This window comes from Epinephelus lanceolatus, chromosome 4 (genome assembly GCF_041903045.1).
Source record: "Epinephelus lanceolatus isolate andai-2023 chromosome 4, ASM4190304v1, whole genome shotgun sequence".
Classification (NCBI taxonomy): Eukaryota; Metazoa; Chordata; class Actinopteri; order Perciformes; family Serranidae; genus Epinephelus; species Epinephelus lanceolatus.
Window position 1 is genome coordinate 41,000,767 of NC_135737.1, and position 18,875 is coordinate 41,019,641.

General features: G+C 41.5%; 1 protein-coding gene across 3 annotated transcripts; it reads left to right on the forward strand.

Moving 5' to 3' along the window:
- The first annotated feature begins 1,255 nt into the window (after positions 1–1,255).
- On the forward strand, positions 1,256–17,413 carry LOC117259292 (TRPM8 channel-associated factor homolog). 3 transcript variants are annotated; one of them, XM_078167306.1, is made up of 13 exons: positions 1,264–1,394; positions 1,710–2,547; positions 6,040–6,705; positions 6,823–7,039; positions 7,304–7,586; positions 8,088–8,389; positions 8,629–8,803; positions 8,988–9,082; positions 9,640–9,850; positions 10,119–10,355; positions 10,622–10,845; positions 15,066–15,179; positions 16,333–17,413. In XM_078167306.1, exons 2-13 carry the CDS (start codon positions 2,516–2,518, stop codon positions 16,573–16,575), a joined length of 2,799 nt encoding a protein of 932 aa, XP_078023432.1. In that variant the 5' UTR covers positions 1,264–1,394; positions 1,710–2,515; the 3' UTR covers positions 16,576–17,413. The 3 variants fall into 3 exon arrangements, with proteins under 3 accessions (XP_033486437.1, XP_078023433.1, XP_078023432.1); XM_033630546.2 differs by lacking the exon at positions 1,710–2,547 and having other exon boundaries at positions 1,256–1,394; XM_078167307.1 differs by lacking the exons at positions 15,066–15,179; positions 16,333–17,413 and adding an exon at positions 14,870–14,956 and having other exon boundaries at positions 1,262–1,394.
- The last annotated feature ends 1,462 nt before the right edge of the window (positions 17,414–18,875 follow it).

Consider the following 18,875-nt stretch of genomic DNA (forward strand, 5'->3'; position numbering starts at 1 on the left):
TGTCTTTTCTACAATAGCCCAAAACAGACAATCCACACTGTGGTTTTGTCTGACTGAAGGGAATGTGTATATCGCAGAAAGAGGACTTCACAACAACTGACATTAGTTTTTGGAATAATGAGCTGTTAGAGAAACAAGCTTTCACTCCAATGGGACATGTTTGAGATTATGGGGATTTGAAATTGTGGGCCATCGGAACAACAGCATGGCACCGCTATTGTTTACTGTGGGCAAAGAATGTACGTGTAAAACAAAAACCCAGAGGCCATGTATCAGACACAATTATTGTCAGGTTTAAACTGAAACTGTACACTTGCTTTACTCCATCATGCAAAATTAGTCATGCAGCAAGATGTTTGGAAGATTTTTAACTTTACAGGAAGCATCTTCCAGTTGAAAGCTTCCTGTTCGGGTCATATCAACTCTCATGCTTTTACAGATGTGTGGATGATTCATGTGATACATTTATGGTAAGTGACTCAGGCTGTGGGGGATGCACATTGAGGTTTGATAAGGGAGAAACAAAGAGAGAGTGTAAGATAACAAGATGAGGTGTGGTGTGTCCCGTGGTGGCTGATTCTTTCCAATTATTCAAGAAAATAATAGAATTTGTGCTGTAAGTAACAAGGCAATGTGTGGATACAACCTCAGTCTGTCCTGAGCAGACACTTACATATGTGCAGGACTCTCCTCCTCTCTGTATTTGAAATTTGTGTGGGAAGAACCACAATTTGAGGACTATGGCTTTGTGTGGTGTGTATTTGTGTTTGTTAATTATGAATTATATTTTAAACTAATGCAAATATGTTACAAAGACATTATACATGCAAAAAAATACTCCTATCTATGTCTCTATCTATCAGTACAGTCACTGAATACAATGAATAAAACTAAACACTTTTGCCATTAACGATTATCTGTCACAATGTCAACACTGTAGAAAATTATTGGGTGTTTTTTCATTCCTTTTTCTTTCTTTTTCATTACGTGTCTCTCCATTATGTTTATTGGCGCTGAGTAAGACCATGTATGCCTCCTGTTTTTACTTTGGAAATCTGCTTTATTATACTTTCACCTTTCACTTTCACGTTCAATATGAGCTGTGTTAGAGGTTGTGTGAAGTTGCTGCTCGAAAACTCAACATTTCCATATTGTGATGTTTCACAATAAAAGTTTACACATAACAAAATAAAAGGATGCTTTTATTGTGAAGAACCTACAGGAAACAAAATGTGTTCTTACTGAACTTGCTGAACTTTTCTTCAGTAAAGGCAAGTCTTATAAATCCGCTGGAAGGGAAAGTGCAATCATGAACAGCCACAGTGAGATGTTTGATGAAGAGCCCCAGACAACAGACTCTTACTCAACCTCTGCAAACAACTCACCTCCAACAGGTAAGCTTCTTTTGCCCTGTCCTGATGTGGAAACACAGGTGACATCAGCTAAATTGAGCCACTTTTTGGTAAATCACTGGATTGTGTTTCTATAGTTAATATGGACTGTTTTTGATTTTTTTTTTTTTTTTTTTTTTTTGAATTGATATAATAAAATATAACTGTTCAGGTCCTATAGCTTTTGAAACATCAGTTGTCCCACGTGTTTGAGATAAGCAGTGTTCTTTTAAAATGGGCCACCCGATCAGCTAAAAGGAGCCACTCATCGAGATGTATGCCTGTGTGTTACTGATTTACCAACCTTATCATTTTCAGGAATTTGTTTCCTGCCAGGCCACTCACCTCAGTTCTCCTCAGCAGGCTGGATGTGAAGCATTGCTCAACCCACCACAGCAACCACAGACCAATCAAATCCATTGTTTTTTGTCAAGTAAAGTTGTAACAACAATTTGGAATAATTTGCAGCCATTAGCTGTTGAAATTTAAAAAGCTAGAAGGCTCAAACCGTAAATGGCTCATTTTACCTGATGGCTCAGTTTAGATGATATCACCCCTATGCAATAAAGACAACAGGGGACTCTAAGCGTGGATCAGCACTCTGCTTTTAAACGTCGTCACTTAAGACAAGCCATCATCAGTTTAAGACACACCTTCAAAGAGGTAGCCCTATGGTAGTCTCGCTCACCAGACTTTTCTCAAGAAAAGAAAGATCTGGCTGGGCTGACTCTCAATTTAAGATTCGAGAAAAAAAACGCCCCGGCTGCTTGTATTTCTTTCAACCAATCACAATCGTTCTGGGCGGTACCACAGCAATGGTGCGCTTGCAAAAATATTGCTGGGTCGGAAACAGGTTTTGGTGTAACACGCCCACAAAAATATCACCTACAGGAAGTGAACCATGGCAGAAAAATGGCTACATCAGTTAGTAAAGGACTTGTTGAAAATGGTTGAAAACTGCTACACAACCGGAGGTGGTAGGGCGGGACTTGCTTGTTCCGTCCAATGAGAGGCTGATCTATGCAGCGAACTTCCGCCCATTCAGACTAGCACTACGGTAATGGAAATGCAAATCCCTGCTGTGCTGGGCTGACAGCCAAAACTAAACCAAGCCAAACCAGTCTATGACCGTCAAAGAGGGATATAGGAACCCAAGGTATGTAAGAATATTAGCAACACAGTGCTGTATTTTCTGTTACTGTGCAGGACGCAGCTATTAGAAGGTAATGTTGTGTTTTTCTTTATGGCGGTTTGGTTATCAAAGCATTTTGTAGCTGTAAAAACATATTTTTATGAAGCAATGGATGATAAGGATTATATTTTGGAGAAGTGGTGAGTATATGGACAGCTACGTGCACTGCACTCATCCATGTTGCAGTTTTAATTTTTTAATTTAATTGTATATACTTTATTAATCCCCAAGGGGTCCATAAGACAGTAATTTGTGATACTGTGCTCCAGTTTCAGTTAGTGGGCTGCTCAGAAAATAATCACACGTCTCTCAAATAGACTTATTTTGTCCTACACTTTTAATTCAAAACTAAACAACTAACAGAAAATGACTTCCAACATTCAACTAACAAAAAAGGGACTAATCCTGAACATTGATGAAAATTTTAAACGTACAATAACAGGCTTGAAAAAGTGATCAGTCCACTGATACAGTAGGCTACTCCATAGCGCAGGCTGTTCTCATTCACTGTTTTTACTTATACTAAGTCCCGAGGAACTGCGTCAGGCTTTAAAGCCAATTTTACATTGTGGCCTAATGTGGAATTAAAATGTGTGGTTCTGTGACATGATGCTGTCGTGCCCAAACACACTTTGTCCCATATGACATTGTGAAAGAGACATCTGTAAATCAGTGGATAGAGTTTTTTGAGTGTCACACACTCCATGACATGCTTTATTTCACTGCTGGAATTTGATCCATTTGGTCTGATAACATGTTGAAAGTCTAGAAGAGCCACACAACTGAATCATTGTTATGCCCATTCGAGTTACTGGAGGGCTGAACTGGAAGTTAGCTGCCCAGCCAGCAGCAGTCTCTGGTGCACCCGCTCTATGGGCCCCGTGATGCTGATGATCTGGGTTATTTCACACAATCTTTTGGCTTTATGCGCCACTTAGCAAATTTTATAGGAATGAAACACTCTCCTCCAACACTCTATCCAGTTCTCTTTATACATCCGTGACATATATCTATAAAAAGAAAAACAAAGCAAAGGAGAGCAAAGGAGGAAGTCAGGTCATGTAGTACAAAGAGCAACAAAGTCTGTGTAGGAGGCTGGTCGCAGTGGTGGGCAGGTCAAACAAACACAAGACTTTGACTCAGAAGACTGGAGTTTTATGTCCTGTGTTAACCCTTAGATGCATAAGTGGGGTCAAAAATGACCCCAGGGGTTGTTTTTCTTCAATATCTATGGAATTAAAAGTTTTTATCATTTCATATTCCAGGTATTCCTCATAAAACATGTTTTTGACATGAGGCCATTTGTATTAAAAAAATGTATAAGAAATTGTTGTTTTTGTATTACTACCCCACTCTTCCATAAGTGGGGTCAAAAATGACCCCAAGCATTTCCTATGGAATATCAAGGGTTAGACCTGTGACTGTCAGGTATACATTTACTGTCACACTTAGCTACACATCTAATGCCAGCAGTCTCACCACCCAGGAGGATTTTTATACAGCAACATACATTTAGTATTATATTCATTTTATATCTTGGAATACATATGGTGGTATAAAATATGAACTTATTTTCCACATCCATGACTTTTGTGTGATAAAGTATAGTATTATTGTCATAAAATTAGTTTACTTTGTAGTTAGCTAACATTAGCGTTAGCTAATGTTAGCTAACTACAGTGTAGGTACTAGTTAGCTAACTACTATGTAATGTTAGTACTATAATGTTAGCTAGCTAACATTACTGCATTTGTTGTGTAGAGATAAGCAGCCTTACTATGATATTTATAGCTTCCTTGTAGATAAAATCTAACCATTATTGTGTGTGTGTGTGTGTGTGTGTGTGTGTGTAGTTAGCTAGTAAGCTAGCTATCATTACTGCATTTGTTGTGTAGAGATAAGCAGACTTACTATGATATAGCTTCCTTGTAATAAAATCTAACCCGTTAGGTAGACTATTTTACTATTATTGATTATTCAATGATGTCATTAGTTGTCAAAATGTTAATAAAAAGTGATAAATGAACATGTCAAACATGAAATCATTTGCTGACCAAAGTATAGGCTAATACAAATCATCATCTTTAACCAAAAAAAACAGAAATTGCTTAAGTTTATCACATAAAACGCATTGATTCTAATTGGGGTCATTTTTGACCCATAGGCATGAGATAAGATAAGATACACCTTTACTGATCCCACAACTGAGAAATTACACTGTTACAGCAGTCAAGGAGAAAGAATCAGATTAAAAATTTCAAAAATTTAGACTTTAAAACTTAAAACTTAAAAACTAGGCATGCAAAAGAAAGTACAAAAATACAAGAAACGGTGATAAATAATAATAATGAGAAGAAGAAGAAGAAGAAGAAGAAGAAGACGGAGTGGATTAAAGAGAGCATATCTAGTGCAAGTGAATGTATGTGCAAAAAACAGCAAACAGCAACAAGGGGGACAGTAAGCTTATAATGGTGTTTATAAAGTGTCCGTGGTGCAGTTTACTGTGAGCAGTGCTGGTTATGTAGTCTGACAGCAGCAGGCAGGAAGGACCTCCTCCTACCTTTAAAATACTGGACTAATACAGGATGGAAAACAATGGATTGACTTTGACTACTGATTAAATACTAAATTCAAATTGTTGATTAGCTGAGCATACTAGGCAACATGCATGCACATCTCTGTAAATAATAACCACCAAATATTCGACCAAGCCATATTATAAATAGTTTTATATTTGGAAATGTATTAGAGAAATCTGGGGGAATAGTGTTGTTATCTATAATTTTTAAGTGCTTTAAGTTTTTCAGTAGAGGAGATGCTTGATTATCAGCTAGTACAAGTACAGACTAAGTTGATCCATGTCCAGCATCAGCTAATGCTAACATAGACCCAGTACAGCCCACTTCAGAAAATACTTTCACTTCTAAAATGTTTACTGTTTTATCTGTAACTCCAAATATTTCCCCATTTTGCTCATCTAGCAGCTCCTCCTGATATCTAGATGCTAAAGAGTGTTGAAGAAACACTGCAGGTTAACTTCAGAAGATCGGATGACAACCACCACTAACCAATCAGATCACTGAGAAAAAGTATCCCAACATGGACAAAGGTCCTGAGATGCATGTGAAAAGAGTATGAATATTTTTATAGGTCAGGAGTTCTGTTGGACCAGGTTTTTAATTTCCATTCTAATTTTTAATACAGAGCTTCTTACAAACTGAGAGATTGTTTATGACACTAAATGCATAACTATCATTTTAGCTGCATTTCAACTGTGCAAAGTTTATTTTGTCCCCGCTGTAATGGCTGACAGTGAGACTGATTTTACACTTGAATTCCATCCCTACAGCTCAGGATAACATGAGACACCTGCATGATGATAACTGGGAATAAAACCAAAGATAACTGTTTACCTTCACTCATTAACGCAACTTACATCTGTTTCTGTTCCTTCAGAGCATCAATACTTTTCATCATGTCCACTCAGCCCACCCAGTCCTACCACAACGGGGCCTACATGTCCCTGATGAAAGGTTTGAAAAAACTGGACTTCCGGGGCCCCTGTGTTCCCAGTGACCTGGTGCTAACTGCAGACGATGCCTTTCCTTTAGCAATGAACAGCCAGGGCCAGGTCCTGATGGCAGCCTCTCTGTTTGGCCGTGGGAGGATTGTGGTCCTGGGTCATGAGGGCTACCTGACTGTCTTTCCTGCTCTGGTAGAGAATGCTCTGGCCTGGCTGAGAGGAGATGGCTCTGACAACCTGTCTGTGGGGGTCCAACAAAACAGCAAGGCAGTTGCTGATAACCTCAGCAAGTCTAGCTTCCAAGCCAAAGTTGTTGAGGCCTTCAGTGACAAAGTGGGGCTTGGTGTGTATGTGACAGATGCCTACAGCGTGGGTGCAGATGTGAAGGAGCTGGTGGCATTTCTGAAAGCTGGAGGAGGAGTGCTGATAGCGGGGCAGGCGTGGCACTGGGCTTCAACTCATCCTAAAGAGAACACAGTTCTGCAATTCCCAGGGAATAAAGTGTCTGGTGTGGCAGGGATCTACTTTTCTACAGATTATGGAAAAGCAGAGATCATACCTGTCCACCCTCAGATCCCATCCTCATGGAAGACTTTACGGTAAGTGTATATTCCTCTTTCATGTTTGTGACTGAATCTAAATAGTTTGAAGTGTGTTCTCCTGTTTCACCCATCTCCCCCTGTATCTCTCTATCCCTCTGCTTTTCTCTAATACAGTCTTGGAAAACATTTTGAGGATGACCTGGAGTTCTTACTCCAGGGGATTTCAGAGTTTGACTTCAGGCGGGATTCCGTGTTATCTGAAGCTCTGGTCCACGGACCACTGGCCTTCCCCATTGGTACCACTGAGGATGGAAGGGTGTTCCTGGCAGGAGGCTACTATGGGAAGGGACGAGTCATTGTGATCGGACATGAAGCACTTCTGACAGTAGAGGTGCAGTCTGAATGAATGGTCTTACAATTTCTTTAAATGAACAGAGAAGTCTGTCTTGAGTTAAATTAGGCACAGAATTAATTCCCCTGTGTGTATTGTGTATTAGGTGTGAATACAGTCTGTCATGTCTTTCCTAAGATCTTTACTTAAGGCTACTTGTGGCTGGTTATCTGCAGTGTGCTAAATTAATCTTACATTCTATTCTGCCAAGCCATTTGACATCATTAACTACTGTCTCTTTTGAAATGCTTCTTTTCATTACAGAAACTGGCTCCATTTTGGACCAATGCCATTGATTGGTTGGACCAGGGCAGGAAGGGGGTCATTGGTGTTGTGCCAAACCTCGGACTTGCCAGCAAGTCCGGGTTAAAGCATGAGGAGACAATGTTCAGGAGAGACCTGAGTGTATTTGGGTGTACAACATACAGTGATCATAATGCACAGGAAATCCAAGACTTTGTAGCACAGGGAGGAGGCCTGCTGATTGGTGGGCACGTTTGGTACTGGACATACAATAATCCAGGAAACCCAATGACAGAAACCACAGGTATGATAATGCAGAACAAGAGTTGATAAAATAAGATAATGGAAGTTTGCTTTGACACTTATCAAGCACAAGCCTGCCAGTTCAGACCCATAGTATGACTTCCACTGTGCTAAGACAGCAACACATTTGCACTGTCACAGTACAAGGCAGTACAGGAAGAAGAGCAGAGGTGGTGTTTAAAACACAGACCATTGATGATGATGATGATGACACCAAGAGGGCAAGTTGGGAAAGACAGAACAAACAAGAAAGCACCCACATGCTCAGTCAAATTTGGCTGGGTAGGGTCTCATTCAACAGGTTTACAGGTTTTGTTGATCGAAATGGATCTGAGGGTACTTAGTATCCACGCTGATCCCATGGTATTTCATGAGAGAAAATAGTTATTAAAAGTATTAGATGAAATTATTATCTTCTGTCAAACTATTGCCCAGTTGGCTACAGAATGTTTTATTGCAGCAACTCTATTGTTGAACTCCAACTTCTTGAACTGTGTTTCAGGGAACAAGATCCTGAACAAAATGGGCTTGAGCCTGACACCAAAAACAATTGAATCAGGTTCCTACAAGGCTCCTGTGCCAAGCCAGGCCATAAAGGACACTGGCCACTTCCGTCAACGTCTACGCCGTTTTGCTGCTCATGTTATCCAGGGCGACAAACTTGCCAAGCATGAGGAGGACGACCTTAAAAAACTGGCCATGGAGTGTGAGTACTTCTTGAAGTTGGAGGCTCATGACAGCTACTCCTACAATCATGTGCTGTCCATCCTCACTGACGTGTTGAAGAAGTCTGGCATGAAACCGGTGAGCAGTGAATTACTTTATGAATGCTATTAGTATGTATATAAAGAGGGCGCATCTGCTCTGTCAAACAAGTAATAATAATTACTGCAGGCTACTGTATAAGACAGCAAACTACAAAACAAAAATAACATAATAGTGTTCAGCATCAGTGAGTCAGAAATTAATTTCTCTGTCACCAAGCGATCAGGTTGTGTTACAGTGATCGGTTTTATAATCATTTATATACACTTCATTTCAAGGTGAGTGAGAAGAACCCTGTGAAGAGTCCCAGAGATCACCTGCTCCTCAGTTTGGGGACGAAGGCATATAAAGCGTCCCCAGATCGTGATGCTCTCCTGCCGTACCTCATCAAGCAGATCCCTGTGATGCCTTTCATGGAAAACCAAAGGATCAGAATTAATGCCAACACGGCAGGTCAGTTGTTGTGAACAACTGTGTAAGATGATTATGTGATAAACATGCAGACCTGTAATTTATCTCTACAATTAATATGTTGCAGTCGTGTGTAGTCATGAGACTACTCATAAAGGATAGATAAAATCTCTCTCTGTTACATGCCCCTCTGAGTGTAACGTTTGCTGCTCTGTATGTGTGTCAGGAGGGGAGGAGTGGATCAGCACAGGTCTGTACCTTTCTCCTGGTATGAAGACTGAGATCACCATACCAGCAAACATCGTCAACAAGAGCTGGCAGGTACAGTGCACAAAATTCAATATTTACTCAGTTCATGATGTGTTTGTCAATGTTCTGCTAATTCAGACTACCAAGTGAAGTCCATTCTGTCAATATAGCCCGAAATAACGATTATATCTCAAAGGGCTTTATAATCTGTACAGTAACACTACCTTTTACTTATTTATATTGAGTAAGACATTAATCAATGATATATATCAATACCAGACATATCATTAAATTAAAATATCAATTTTCTGATGAACGCTTTTACATTGCATGGCCATTTTATGAGTTGTTTAAACGTTAACAAGCCTTTATAAGGAAAGTCGCTGCAAGATATCAAAGATTTATGTGGATTTTTCTCGGGACAGCTTTAAAATGAAAGGTTTTTCTCTTAGGTTACCTCTATAACCTCTCTTCTCTCTGTGTTCTTATCTCACATACTGCCCCACATGCCTTCAGTGGTATTCTGTCCAGATTTATGTCCATTGACTTTATTTGCATCTACGGAAAAATTAAGCACACTTGTCATACAGGTTTTCAAAGCAGTAACCATTATTCCATTTCCTCCTCAGATCCAGATCGGCTGTCAATCAGACCACCTGGGTCATGCAGAGTTAAAGAGAGCACCATCTGTTGTTGAGCGATTCGCTGTTACTGCAGAGAAGATGCAGGTGTGGAACTTGTGGGGAGGACTCATCTACCTGGTGGCTCCACCCAACACAAAGGTGGAGGGGGCAGAGGTGATAGTGCAGAAAGCTGTAGCTGCTCCCTATTACAAGTCTGGTGAGTGTCGCTGTCTGCTCATGCTCCACAAATGTCTGTGTGAAGAGACTTTTTGCAGTAAAACTAGACTTAGACTTTCAAATTAGGGTTCAAATACAAATCATGTTTATTACTTGATAAATTATTGAACATTGCTGTTTAAACGTTTGGAATTGAATGCCACAAAAGCTTGATTGGGGACAGTCAGATGGCCAAGAGGACTACTCTATATTTTCGAATGGTCTTTCATAATTTTAATTTCAACCCAACACCCACCTGTTCATTTCAGGTGTGACAACAGCTGCTGATTGGTCACTGCTGCGCACAGCTCCTGCACCCTGGGCAGAGTTGGAGTTTGAAAACATCGTCCTTACTGTACCATCAAATGCTGTTTGGAGCATAGATCGCCCTGATAAGTTGGCAGCATTCTGGGATGAAATCATGAGGGCCATCGCTGACCTGGCCGTCATACCACACACATTTCGGCGCAAGGAACGTTTTGTAACTGATGTGCAGATTTCCTGCGGTAAGTGTGCTTGGCTTTGGTGCTGTGTATGAATGTTTGCTCAGCAGGAAACAAAATTAAGAACTGTTGAGGTTGTGGCTCAAATTTTAAAATTACAGAACTTCCTAGTGAAAAGTACTCAATGAGAACTTTTACAACAGCACAGGCCAAAGTGAAGCATGTCTATTATTTTGCTTTCTTTAGATGCACTTGTATGACACTAAGCTCATCACAGTGACCCAACACTCATATCACCTTGGCCTTATGAGACTGTTTTCTCCATGCAGGTTGGATGCATTCAGGATATCCTATCATGGCACACAATGCCACAGCAGCTGAAGTGGTCAGCATTGACTGTGCTAGGAAAACAGGCATGTGGGGGCCCATCCATGAACTGGGACACAACCAACAGAGAAGCTGCTGGGAATTCCCATCACACACCACTGAGTGTACATGCAACCTGTGGTCAGTGTATGTGCATGAGGAGGTGCTGGGAATCAACAGGGCAAAGGTGGAGTAAATTATTATTATTGTTAGCATATTTTTCTGACAAAACAACCAAGACCAATGACAAGAACAGTTTGGTCTTAAGATCTGTAGGCCAAATAACTGTGATGTTGCACCAGCAACAAACTGGTAATTGTTTCAATTGTTCAGATAAGTAAAGTCAGCAAGCTTGTCGATTTCCAGATGAAACTGTAACATTTAAAGATATCTATCTATCGAAACACTGTGGTCCAAACTATCTGACATTTCAGCTGTGTTGAATTTATATACATTGTTGTTTTGCTATCATCTTTGATGAACCAAATCTACCAGCACAGTAGCTAAGCAATGTACTGCTGTGGACAGGGATTCAGCAAAACTGAATTCAGCCACCTAAAATAAATAATGTCAGTGCTTTACCTGACACATTTACCCATCAAGGCCACGGTCAACCAGTTCTGCTAAGTACAATTACAGTACAATTTTTTTGTCAATGCAGTCTGGTGGCTTTGAAATTAAAAGCTGTCTGATTTTTTTGGAGGGCCCTTTTTAGGTGAAGCAGTGCTTGCTCAGCACTATTTGGCTTCCCATATATGACACAAGGGTTTTCTACCCAGGTGATGAAAGATACATTGCTCTTCCCAGGATACTGTGAGCTCCAGCATAATTTATTTATTTATTTTTACCTTTATTTAACCAGGTGAGTCAGTTGAGAACAGTTTCTCATTTACAATGACGACCTGGGCAAGAGGCAGCACAGAGAGTCAGACACATTCAATCACAGTGAAACAATCAATCGGACACAGTATATAAAAAAACACAGAACACATAACAAAAGTATGAGCTAAATGTGGTAGCGCTGGTCCAGAGAAGTTAAAAACGTGCAACGATCACAGATTATTGTTGGGAGTGTGTTTTGGAGAGAGGAGAATGGGATGAATGTGTTAAGTTTAAGCTTTTGCTGCAGATGATTCCAGTCACTAGCGGCAGCAAATTGAAATGATTGACGGCCGAAGGAGGTGCAGGCTTTTGGAATGACCAGGTTAATGTAACTGCTGGAGCGTAGGTTACAGTTCATGTTGCTGATACAGAGTAGTGAGCCGAGATATGAAGGGGTATTTCCAGTGATGGTCTTGTAGATGAAGTGATACCAGTGGATCAGTCTACAGGAGTGAAGTGATGGCCAGTTGACAAGTGAGTACAGGTTACATTGATGGGTGTTAAAAGGAACTCCTGTAACAAAGCGGATGGCAGTGTGGTAGATGACGTCCAGTTTATTGAGAAGAGCTTTGGAGGCAGACCTATATATTATGTCACCGTAATCAAGGATTGGGAGGATTGTCATTTTAACCAGAGTGTGCTTTGCAGAGTGGGTGAAAGATGCTTTGTTACGGAACAGAAAACCAATTCTAGATCTGACTGAGCAGTGTGTTAATGTGCACATCAAAGGAGAGTGAACTGTCAAGCCAGATACCCAGATATTTATAGGAATTGACAAACTGGAGGTTTGATCCGTCCAGGGAGGAGATTTTGAGAGGACAGGTGATAAGTGGTAGATTCCGGTTGAATATCATGCATTTTGTTTTGTTGGTGTTTAAGTGAAGGCGAAGGTTGGAGAAAGCGTGTTGGATATTGTTAAAGCTAATTTGCAAGGAAGTCAGGGCAGTGTCCAGGGAGGGACTGGATGCGTACAAGATGGTGTCGACGGCATATAAATGGATGTGAGAACTACCTGCAGCAGAAGCAATGCTGTTTATGTAGATTTAACCAGTTGCCTTGTGAAATCGGAGACAATGATTATGTCTGGATGAAGCCGTGTTAGTGTTATCCTGGCTGGGAACTTCAGCTGTTTTCCTAAACACCTGGTCGTGGCATCAGCGATAGCACCTGTCTCCGAGGGCTTTTGGGCAGCTGCTGAGGAGAAGTTTCAGGTTTCCCCTTCCAGGGCAAAGGGGGCAGGAGGGTGTTTCATTATTGCCCCAGATGTGGAGGTTTGCAGGACTTGGTAGGACATCATAAACAACTTGGACTAAAAACATGGTGCAATGGAAGTCTGCTCTCCAGATGTTTGGCCAGGCGATCTTTCATTTCAGCACATTTTCCCATTTAGTCTAAGCTCCTTGCTGTCCCATCTCCACCATCCTGCTGGCTTGTACTTCCTCTACGCCTGCCCCAAACTTCCTCCTGAACAAGGTGTTGCTGTTCTTTGCCTTGAGTGTTGTTATCCCTGGTTGCTGGAAAGTAACCAAACCCTGCATGCCTGGTTGCGACGGACCCCACCAGCGCCCTCTGCCTGAGCCTTGACTCAGCCACCTCCAGAGATTTTTCTGCATTCCACTTCCTGCCTGTACACACTTGGATGCCAGCTGATGCCACCTTCGGATCCCTGGATCCCCTCTACTGCAGAGCTTCCCGTGTCCTTGACACCAGGAACTCTTCCGTGAGGCCACTGATTGGAAGTTGCAGGGTGTTGCTTGTGTCGTACAGAACAGAGCTGCACAGGCTACGAGGTAGACCAAGCCATCTTCGCAAGTAGCTGCTGATCTTTCTCTCCAGGGTCTCTACTGTTGTCATTGGCACTGTGTATACCAGCAGTGGCCACAGGATATAGGGTAGAATGGAATGCTGGTAAATCCAGGCCTTGATCCTCCCTGGCAGACCGGATGCGTCCACCTTGCTGAGCCAGGCTCTTTGCTGGTTTTCTCAGTGGAAGCAAAGTCTTTAGGGCTGCAGTCAAAAACCTTCCCAATGCTCTTGACTGGCTGCTCTGTAATGGAAGGAATAGTTTCTCCGGCCAGTGAGAACTGGAACCTGTCCACTACTTTCCCTCTCTTGAGCACTAGAGACCTTGATTTCGCTGGCCTAAAGTTCCCAGGTGATGAGCTTCTCTAGGCCTTGGAGAATCCACCTGCTGCCCGGGACAGTGAAGGGAATCCATGAAGGCTCTCCACTGGGGCCCGGGGCAGAGGCTGACCTGTCTCCTTTCACCACCTCCTGGACCTCCTTCCAGTTAGGCTCTGTCATATCAAAACCCACTGTTGGAGGTTGTGGACTTATGAGGGCCAAATGAGGCTCCAGTTCCTGATCTCTCTCAGGGTCACTCAAGGTGTTGTGCAGAAAGAAGTTCACTTCCTTCGTTGGGCACATTATGCTGCCACTTCGCTTGTCCCCTAGTAGCTTCTTGGTGAAGGCGAAAGGGTTGGAGATGAAAGCATCACGCTTTCTAGCTCTTTCCTTCCTCCTCCTCCGGTGCCATTCTGCCCTACGAAAGGTCAAGAGCTCTTTTCTTAAGATGTCGTGACGCTCGGCGAGTGGTTGCTTTTCGTCTTCGCTTGCCATCTTACAATATGCTGTTGTTGCAGGCTTCAAAGTTTTTGACACAGCTGGTGTATCTTGGTGGCTCTACGGTTCATTGTGTAGGAGGACTTGATCTTTCCATCCTTGACATGCCCAAACCTCTCAGTCGTGTAGATGACTATGATAGCTGTCATAGTCTCGAGCTGGCGATCCACCTCTCCCCTGCATGTGGTTTCCAGGATCTTGCTCACATCAGCATCAAACTGTGACCATGCGGACTTGTTGTTTGCTGAAGGCCACTTCGTCCGTGTCTGTGGGACTCTTCTACAGGGATTAGAAGGGGTTACTGCTCAGAGGCTCTGTGGGGTGCTGCTTCCTGGTCGGGCTCCTCCTGTGTCTCACCAGAATCAAATCCTGTGCACTGCAGCGTATCCTCCCTCTCCATGCATTTCATCCTGGCCTGGTGTATTTTTAGGCTGCGCAGGTTCTTGCATACTTTTACACATATACAGCTTGTATTCGTCGTTGTATTTCCGTTCACATGGGTCGATACCAGTAGATCCATCCTATTGAGGTTCTCACCCCAATCTATCCTTGGTTGCCACCCAGTCTATTCCTGAGTGTCACTGGCTTAGCCAGACGTGAGGATGAAAGATACATTTTACGGATGCGCTGGGACACATCATCAGTGATTTGACCTGAAGTTATTGTAAGCAAACATTATGACCATTTCATTGCTATTCTGTCGCTAGGGCAACAGCTCTGGTCTCTGTTTACTTCCTGTCAGCTACTGCACAAACAACAACAAACATTACAACAGGTAATACCCTTGAACCATTTAAAATGCTTATGTTGTCAAGTGTTTTTATAGATAGACGTCATGAAACATAAAGTATTTGGCTTTTTACATTGTTTAACAAACATATCATTTCATTTTGTTCAATGCAGGCTCATCCCAACATGACTGTAGCAAATCGAAAGAAGCGAGCAGAGACGTATGCTAAGGCGGGAAAGAATCTCAGTGACTGGTTCATGTGGGTGGCTTTGGAGACATACATGCAGGTGAGTGAGAAATAGTGTGTATTACACTCTGTAGAGAAACTGTCCATTGAAAAAAAACTGCACCCCCTCAAAGGTCACTGAACTCAGGGCTGAATTCACAAAGAATGAATTGTGGCCGCTGATAGCACCTTGAATTGCACTTCACTTGCACCCGCAGTTTGCTCCGTCTTAACGTCCTATTCACACAGGATATTGCGCTAATATACCAGCGCAAACACGCCCACAAAGTTTGGCAGCTGAGTGCAGTTTGTCCCTGATTGCAATTAGCCACATGGCAAAGTATAAATGCTGGCTTTGTGCCAAGAACACCATGGCAGAACAATGGCAGACTGTGTTTGGCAAAGTACTGAATACTGTATACCCTTATGTAGTGATGTCTGCTGGTGAGTCAGTCTAACAGTGTCGGATGGGTTGAGGCTGTGGATTTGACCAAGTTTGACCACTTTATCACTATTCCCTCTCACTTGTAGCTATTTTTTGATTACCTTTTGAATTTAATATGAATTATGGAACCGTTTTTGTTCACGTTTGTTGACAGAAGTGCGTTTTGAGAACGACCGCAGACTGTCACCTGTTAAACGCATCCATGCCATTAAAGTAATAATGATTATAATAATAATAATGTCAAAATATTATTTACAGACTGATTTAACAGACGACCACTGCTGCCACGATCACTGGAAAGTCTGGGTGAGAGGCTCCCACAGAGGAGCGCCCAGTTTGCACCAGCTTTCTAAAGACGTTATTTACTTCACTCAAACTGCGTGTGGCTATTAGCGCTGGTGTTAGTGAATTAGACGTTGTTTATTGATGAGGCTCATTTGCATAGAAAGGGGCAATTTTTGCGCCAAATATATGCATATTACCTCATTTAAATACGTGCAAATAACACCGAAGCACCGAGACGCAATCTGCTTGGCAGCGCAGTTAGTGGAGCATTTCACCCTCTGCACGTGCTTTGTGAATTAGACGGTATCTGTTTGCTCCATTTTTACCGGTTTAGCGGCCGCAAAAGCCGCGCAATCCTTTTGTGAATTTGGCCCTCAGTGTGTTGTCAAAGATGGCTTTATTATTATTTTTTCCCTTTTTTTCAGGTTTGGAGATGTTATTACTCCTACTCACATTTCATTCACCTCTGTCTCCTTCCATGTAGCTCCAAGAAAAGTTTGGCTGGGATGCCTTTAAGAAGGTGTTTGCTGCCTACCACAAGATGAGCAGCTTTCCGAAGGACAACAAAGGAAAGATGAACCTGTACGCTGAGACCTTCTCCCAGAGTGTTGGGAAGAACCTGACTGGATTCTTTAAGTCCTGGGGCTGGCCTATAGACACAGCCACTGAGAAGAAACTCTCCAACCTGCCTCCCTGGTGTGACCACCCCATGGCTAAATATGACTAAATTTTAGACTGCTGATTAAAAGTGCAAAGAAATGGGTGTTATTTTATAACTGGGTTGTAATCGTGATACATTTTGCTCCTCCCAGCCCCCAAGTATTGATTCAGACTATTTTTATGCTCTTACAATGTGCATTAAATGTGGGACCAACCATCATTACTTTCTAGTGTTAACCTTGAATGCATCTCATGAAAACACACTGACAAATTACCACTTGTTTGTGTTGTGGCTAGACCGGATTCTGCAAAGACAGTAAGGCAATACATAATCTGTGACCTTATTTCTGTAACATTTAAAAAGTTAAATGTAAGGTGACGATGGGTTGGGTGTTGTCTACACTCCACCAATAAAGGTAACATCTGACGTGAGCCTCCAGCTGTTTGCCAAACTCTCCATCCAGTCTGGCTACAACATAGTATGTCACAAAAAATGTCATTAAAATAGTTGATAATGGTGTGTCTTGGGTCTTCTTTTATGGCCATATTACCTATAAAACTCTTACAGGTATTAGACGTTTCTGTTTTGGGGTCAGTAAGCTCTCTTGCACTGATTGATAATTTGCTTTTAAGCTGTTACATTTACACTATAGACTTCTGTATTAATCCTAGAAATTGCTTCTTGGATGGTGTTTTATACTGTAAACCTGAAGTGGTGGCTCAGCTTTTTGACAAGACAAGAAAGTTAATTTCTTAATTCATTCATTTATTCATTTATACACCACTGTATAACAGTACTTGACCATTGATTCAGGCTGTGTTTGTAAGACAGACACTTATTGTGTTTTCCAGTTGTGTATGTTGCCTTTTGCCTTTCCTGTCAATAAAAAAAGGGTACAAGCAAACTGTCACTGTATCCCTGTTATTTTCATTCCTGATGGTGGAGCGACCACCGACCAGTCCTTAATATGGAGCTCTAAAAGTCCAGAAAGGTGAAAGTGTTTTATTTTGTGCAAACAAGTTAATTAAGTTATCATCTTATGAGCACAAGATAAAAAAAATCACTTTACGGGACTTTAGGGACTGTGTTTTCTTTTGTTGCTGTTGTTGAATTTTTTTTGCCAGGTGATACACACTTGACCATATAGCTTTTAATGTGTAGCATTTAGGGGGATATATTGGCAGAAATGGAACATCATATTCATAATTATTTTATTATTTTACACCGAGAATCGTGTTTTTGTTTTTGAATCTCTTCCATCAAGTTTGCTGTGTCTTTTCTACAATAGCCCAAAACAGACAATCCATACACTGGTACAGTTATCATTTACTTGGTGCACAGAACGTGTGTGTAAAACAAAAACCCAGAGGCCATTAATCAGACACAATATTTATCAGGTTTAAACTGAAACTGTTCACTTGCTTTGTTCGATCGTGCAAAATTAGTCCCTGTCCTGCTGTCGACAGTCAGTGCCTCATCGCACATCTATTTGCCTGCAGCAACATGTTTGGAAGATGTTTAAGGTAGCATCTTCCAGGTTAAAGGTGAATCTTGGGCTTCCTGTTCGGGTCATATCAACTCTCATGCTTTTACAGATGTGTGGAATATTCATGTGAAGGCAATTTCTTTTCCACATTTATGGTAAGTGACTCAGGTTGTGTTTATAAGATGAATAATAAGTTTAGAATTTGTTTATGTTGATATTTGCCTTTACTTTCTCTGGAAAAGATTTCAATAAACATTCCCTTCACCCTTCCTGAAGGGTTTGTCCTGCAGTTGTTGTAAAACAGCTCCCCTGCTGGTTGGTTGTAGAACTGCTGGAGGAATTCTCCCAGTTCATTTAGAGAGCCTCTCCAACTGGCGTTCCTCTATGTTCCTCACTGTGACAAGGGATTATAAAACAGAGGGACAGAGAATTGCAGACACTGAAGTTGCAGTTAACTGGGAAAGAAATCTGGTCACATTTCGTGGTTTCGGGGGATGCACATTGAGGTTTGATAAGGGAGAGACAGAGAGTGTGTGTGTAAGACAACAGGATCAGGTGTGGTGTGTCTATATATACATATATATATATATATATATATATATCAAGAATGTGAGGACTGTGGCTGTGTATGGTGTGTATTAACTACATAATGTGTAATGTGTAATACAGTAGATTAGATTAGATTAGATTAGATTAGATAGTACTTTATTAATCCCTTGGCAGGGTTCCCTCAGGGAAATTGAGGTTCAAGCAGCGGCACAGCACCGACAGTACAATAAAAAAGCACACAGATTCAAATATAAAAACAAGTTCAACAATAAGAATATAATAATGAATATAATAATAAAAAGGCAATAGCAAGACAGCAAGACTACACTAC

Bases quoted from the DNA above. Each gene is read 5' to 3' on its own strand.
- LOC117259292 (XM_078167306.1), top strand. From the start codon at position 2,516: ATGACCGTCAAAGAGGGATATAGGAACCCAAG. The intron at 9,083-9,639 runs GTACAGTGCACA...TTTCCTCCTCAG, and splicing joins TCGTCAACAAGAGCTGGCAG to ATCCAGATCGGCTGTCAATC. The intron at 9,851-10,118 runs GTGAGTGTCGCT...TGTTCATTTCAG, and splicing joins TGCTCCCTATTACAAGTCTG to GTGTGACAACAGCTGCTGAT.